The sequence below is a fragment of the Leguminivora glycinivorella genome, chromosome 18 (assembly GCF_023078275.1).
Source record: "Leguminivora glycinivorella isolate SPB_JAAS2020 chromosome 18, LegGlyc_1.1, whole genome shotgun sequence".
Lineage (NCBI taxonomy): Eukaryota > Metazoa > Arthropoda > Insecta > Lepidoptera > Tortricidae > Leguminivora > Leguminivora glycinivorella.
In genome coordinates, this window is record NC_062988.1 from 4274926 (window position 1) to 4281408 (window position 6483).

A 6483-nucleotide genomic window follows, 5' to 3' on the forward strand; every position below is an offset into this window, starting at 1 on the left:
TTTAAACAATATCCATTATTTTTTATTCAAAACAGTTGAAGTACAGTAAGTGATATCTGATTATTATTTTCAGTCACGATGCCTGCAGTGTTTGACTGGTAGAGAATGCCTTAAGGCATTATGTACACCATTTTGTACTTTTTTATGTGCAATAAAGAATAAATAAATAAGTACCTACAATCACAGTCTTGTAAAACAACAAAGCACATATCATGATTCACAATGTGAGTTGTACCTGCAATGGCTGCCCCAGTAGAAGAGTTGGTTCGTCTCCTTGATGTCTCCTTGGTAAGAGATGTCGAGATAATGAGGTCAGTATTTAAAATGAGGGCCACTCTAGGGCCGGACGGTGTGCCTTGGCTCTTTAAACATCTTGGAAGTAGATTACGTGGCCACATTGACGACTGCCTCCGAGAGGGTATAAATTCTCGTTAGAAGGTGGGCAGACTGTGCCTTTCGAAAAAAGGGTAGTCCAGCTGACTGTCCCTTAGGATACCGTCCCATTGCCCTAGATGAAACTGGCACGATGTTGAGCGCATCATCGTAAATCTCATCTACTGCTGTGCACGCATTTTGAAAGACACGTGCCCAAACATCAGAGATCGGGTTCTGGGAGGAGCGATAGACGCAATTGATACGCTGCATAAATACAGCGGTCTGGTAGCAGAGAAAAGGCAGGGAGCTATCGCAGTATCTCTTGACATTGCCAATTACTTCGGCTTTCTTCCTTATGTGGTAATAAAATAGGCGCATTGCTTCCACGATGCGCCTTTCTATTTGAAGATCATCATTCACCATAGGGCATTACCTTGCAGATAGAGTACTGCTCAATGAATCAGGAGGAAGATGCCTAGAAAGACGAATGGAGTGTGGTGTTCCTACCGGCTGCGCCATATAAACGTATAGGGACAGGTCAATGAGACTACGTGCTCAAATCAAGACTGACTTCTTTATTCTTCTTCTTACCCACATGCATATTCATAATAATCATAACCTACCCACAGTTTTCCACAGGGGTCGGTACTGGGCGCCTGCTCTGGAGCATTGGCTTTGACTTGGCTATCAGAGTAGTCCAACTTCTCCGCATGATCACCATTTGTTATGCCGATGACACAATAGTAGCCGTGAGGGGAAGAAAATACCAGGATAATAAGGAGAGCCACAGTGGCAACTGAGCTCACAGTTAGGCGCATTAATTTGTTTGGGCTTGCGGTGTTACTTGCCACGACCGATGACGTGGTTTTCGAAGGAAAGGTTGGCTTCTGCCCGAAGAAAGTGATTGCTGCCGACCTAGCCAAAATGATAATCGTTGACGCTATACGCCGATCGAAATGCAATCTGGTTCTGTAATGCCTATATGCAAGAGCGATAGGGATGTTGCCTTGCCTATTGGCGGTGAGGCGGTCCCTCTTACGCCCCAAATTAAGTACTTGGGCTTAAATTCAAACCAAAATTGGTACTCCGAGGAACATTTTATCAAATTGGTTCCTAGCCTCGTCGGGACTGCTTCGGCGCTGAGCAGACTATTGCCCAATATCGAAGGACCCAATGCCCCATATCGGCGCTTATATGCGAACGTCATCCGCAGCGTGTATACAAAATTTCAGCTCAGTCGGTTGAATATTTCTGCTTCAAATTGGGTTGCAAGATTTGACCTCAACATACATACAAACATACATACATTGCAAGTTAGTAAAAACCATGTCAAAATAGCTTTTTTTTACTTGTGTTTCTTTATCCTGTCAACAGTCACTTTACCCTGCAGAGTGATGGCAGGATAAAGTTACACAGGATGTAGTGAAAATCCGATTAACTAGATATTATCTCCGAAACTGTTGATAATACAACTGTCATAATTTTAATATACATAGTTATACTTCAATACAACATTAAAATGTTATTGGTAAAAAAACTGCCGTATTAATATTTTAAAATAATCATGCCAGAATAAAGTGGACATACCTGTTACAAACTCCGAACGTCACACTTTGAAAACTTCTAACCACAAGACCGCAGCACCTCACACACAAACCTTTACACCGGCGGCTAGAACCATACTGGCTACGTGTTTTACGTATATTAGGGCCTCAATAAGACTTTCTGTGTGTGAGTGAGGTGCAATACCGCGGATGCACAGGATATGGAGAAAATATCGCTGGACAAACTTTGAAGGTGAAAATTAGTGTTTAAAAGTAATCGAAACATCCCGTGAAACGTATATTTAAGAATATAATAGTCTATTCTCTACAAAAAACGATATTTTATTATCATAAAACTGCAATTTAATAATCTATAGAGCGAAAACTTGAGCAGTGTCGCGTTGTGACAAGGCAGGGTACAGTAGAAAACGGTCTTCTTTATTTTTTTTTTACAAAAGTATTATATTTATAGAAAAAATATGTGTTGGCCTCGATGTGTCACGTTAATGCCTACTATGTGAATAGTCATTATGTCTGTCAATGTCTGATTTTTATATCTCGTATAATCATTTATCACGTCGCTAAAACAGCATTTCTTATATTCATACACTCTTTCGAAGGAAAATCATGCCTATTTACCTTTTGCCTAACGACAAACTTCATCGCCACGATATTGATAGCCTACGACACACGATATGCGACCCAAATCCTTTGCGGCGACGCGGGTACACTCACCAACACCATAATAAGAATAAAGCCACAACTGCCACACTAATCAGTCCATTTTGAATAACATGCGACCTTATTCTACTGAGGCTTTCATTTGGAACACGCTAAATATAGCCTTAGATCAATTGCATCGACGCAAATAGCTTTGTGCAATCAATTTGCGCTTGTGACAAAATGCTGGACTAAATTTGATGATACTTTAAATAGACTTAGAGACGACTAATGTTTCAAATTAATAATATCACGTACCGTTTGTTATCACGTACTCATAGGTTCAGGGTAGGTTAGGTAGGCAAGTAATTTGTATTGTTATTTGTATTTGCATTTATGTATGAAATCGAAAAAGATTTGTTTGTATTTTTTTTGTTTCCCATTCCCAGCTCATAAACCCACTTCAAATCAAGGGTGAACAGGCACCTTCTGGGCCCCATCATAGGTACGTTTTCGCTTCGGCTATTCTGTGGCCATGAGAGCCCATTTTTAATAAAAAGACATTTAAAAAAACAATACATAGTACTGTTTACAACGGAAGAACGGAACCATGTTCATTCATTTCAGAATGAGGAGGCAGCGGTTGCAGGAGTCGACATTTGTTCTAACCTTTTAGTGTGTCTTCTCCTTTCGTGTGTCTCGTCTTTGTGCCTAATTGTAAATTAATTATACAAACTTAGGGTTTCCCCAAACATATCGACATCGTCGTCGCTGAGCGCATGCGTACACGTGTTCATACTAACGAGCGATTTTTGGTCTCGTCTCGAGCGATCTCTTTAGTAATAAACATATATTATTTTAAAGTCTCAACATTCAAACGCCATTTTCCTCTTGTTTCAGAACTCGCCGCACCAGAGAGCCATGCGCCGCATCTCCCCCCACAACCCGGTGCGCCGGCGCCTCTTCCCAGAGGCGCATTTAGAAGAAGAAGCTCGTATGGACAACTGTGCCAACGTGCTCCAAGAATCTATAGCAAGGTAAAATATTTATAGTTCTACTCTACCTATTTCCATTCTCAAACTTCATTGCAGGCTCTCAGGCCGAAGTATAACCCACAATTCCGCAGAATCTTAACAGGAGAACCTTAGGAATAGAAGGCCCGCATGGACAACTTTACTGTGCCAACGTGCTCCCAGAATCTACGAGTATAGCAAGGTACTTTTACCTTCATCATCTATCGAGGAATCTTGAAGTGCTAAGAGTCGGGTAAATCATCCATCGTGTAATGTAACAGGAATTCTGGGTGTGAAGTGAACAGCACTAGAAGTATAAGCAGCGTTCGTGTTAAGTAGATCCTTCGACTGTCAATTTTAGGGCCAAAACATAGGTGCTTACGATGCTATTAGCTGTCCACACGTTACACTCATAAGTTTAAGTTTCGCGGTAAATAAACCCTAGGTATCCTTGGTCTTACGCAATAGGTAATTTTCCATCTTCACCGTGCCTACCAGTCGTATTTAAAACAAGGCGTTGTTCTGGGTCTGTTTAAGTCGATCTGCGATGAGGATATTTATTGTTTTACGTCATTTGAGCCAGTGTCCTAATGGGTACCTAAAGCACATCTCGGACACTGGCGATCAAATATATGAAAGAGGCGCATTCCTAGCACACATTCTAAACTCGTGTAGGTGAACGCGTACCATGCTTGTATGAGTGAGATATGACAGGTCGATTGTTCGCGTTTTTGACAGGCGGTAACTGTCAGGTAACCGACAGGGGGTGGGCGGCACTTTCAGCGGGGAGCGGGAGTGGCCATACTGTACGATAGTACTCTTTATTATACTGTGCCTAAAGTAACTGTGCCGTTATGGGTTTATGTAAATAATCCTTAAATTGTTCCAGGGACCAAGCTGCAATGACAAAGAAGTACAACTTCGACTTCGCAACTGAGACCGCGTTACCAGGCGACTGGGACTGGTCTACTCGTGACGGCGAGAACTGGATAGGATTCAAACCGAACGCAATAGAAACTATACAAAAAGATAAAGACTGTGTCGACATAAAACTAGAAAATGAGACTACTCCTAAAGAAAAACCTGATAAGGATCTGCCTTCTGTTAGAAAGAGGAAGAACGATGCGGTGGCTAGTGACAGTGGAGCGAGAAGGAAGATCAGTTTCGATTAAAATGGAAATTTGAGGTTAAGGTTGTCACACGCTTATGAAGTGCCACATAGAGTTTCATAGGATATTAAAATTCCTCTTAGTTCTGTTTCAATCTTCCATGCATTTCTAAGTAATGCAGTACTTTTTATTTAAAAATATGCTCTTGTCGAAATTACTTCTGGGGATAAATGAATTAGTGACCGTCAAACCGAGTTGGTGATAACTATTGGGATTTTTTCTCATCAATGATAAAAAAATGTAACGCAAATATTCCCAGTAGGTAACAAAACTTAGTAATTAGTGAGAAGCATTTGTGAATTTCAGTTGTATCTCGAGCATTTGAATTTTTATTGGCTTTAAAAACCGCCTAAAATTATGGTATTAATTTTAACACTTACTAAAACTATGAAAACTGATTAAACTGTAGAATACTATACCCACTACCTACATGACTTGTCTTAGTCGTTTTAGTTTAAGTCTTCTATTTATTTGTATAAAGACTGTTTTGTGTAAAGTTTTGTAGAAATATTTATTTAAAATCGTAGTTTTAAGTATGTATTGATTCCGCTACATAGCATCACAATTTAGTAGCATAGGTATAGTTATTTTTTTATTTATTAGAATTGATAAAATTCAAAGGTTTGATAGTTGCTGTAATGTAACTTTAATTTCTGCACAGTGCGGTTGGCGCCTATACATAGACATGTAAATTTTTCCCTTTCTTCCCGTGGGTGTCGTAGAAGTCGACTGTGGGATATGGGTTAAATTGTGACGTAGGCGAGAGGCTGGCAACCTGTCACTGCAATGTCACAATTTGGATTTCTTTCAACCCCTTTTTGCCAAGAGTGGCACTGAAACTCATTATTCATGTGCTCTGCCTACCCCTTTCTGGGATACAGGCGTGATTATATGTATGTATGTATGTATGTAAATTTTTAACCAGTAAGTTTTTTTAGGATGATCCTTATTATGTCCAAGCATATTTTTAACAAACGAACCTCCATAAGGGTCCTTTGCACCACCGTAAATGGATGGAAAACCCGAGGTTAACCCACCATTTTATATGGAATTTGACGGTTGACAGCCCACTAACCTTGAGTTAAGCGGGCGGTGCAAGTGGCGCTGATTGTATTATTTATTGACAACGGGGACGAAGCATGTAAACCACATGTTTTTAATCTCCATAGTCGTTCCTAGTACAATCACCACCAGCAATAATATGTTACACATGGAAGGCCGCAAAAATATTCGTAACATGTTATTGCTGGTGACTGTACTTGCTCCCGGTCGCGCGTTAAGTACCTACCCGCTAGCAGTTGCCTCGAGGTAACAAACAAGTGGCCGAGAGGCGCCATGCGCCCGCCTGTGTAATGCGTGGCACGTACCTACTATTCTTCTGAGTTTTACGTAGTTAAATAAAGCGTAGGTATTTGTCGTTTTGCGGGCAAGTGAAGTATCTGTTACGTTAGTAAGTTATTAATTATCTGTGACTAAGGTGAAACTGATGAATTGTGATCTCTAGATAACACTAATATAAATATCTAACCAGTTAATAACTCAGCTAATATTTTCCAATTACGATATAATTTAGACTCGTTTAAAAATATAGTTTAGATTATTATGTAATAAATAAATCTTGCCTTTCGTGTCACATTCACTTAAAGTAAAAAAATAGGTCTCAGTACAGCTTGGAACTATTTTTTTTTATAATAGCAACACTTAACTTTTCTCATTGAAAAG

General features: G+C 40.0%; 1 protein-coding gene across 1 annotated transcript in view; it reads left to right on the plus strand.

Annotated features, from left to right (window-relative positions):
* LOC125236016 overlaps positions 1 to 5453 on the plus strand; it is a 53280-nt gene extending 47827 nt beyond the window's left edge. The window contains exons 2-3 of the mRNA XM_048142698.1: positions 3480 to 3616; positions 4482 to 5453. Coding sequence (XP_047998655.1) covers positions 3501 to 3616; positions 4482 to 4764 — 399 coding nt within the window. The 5' untranslated portion in view covers positions 3480 to 3500 and the 3' untranslated portion in view covers positions 4765 to 5453. The remainder of the gene's footprint in view (positions 1 to 3479; positions 3617 to 4481) is intronic.
* Positions 5454 to 6483: the final 1030 nt, after the last annotated feature.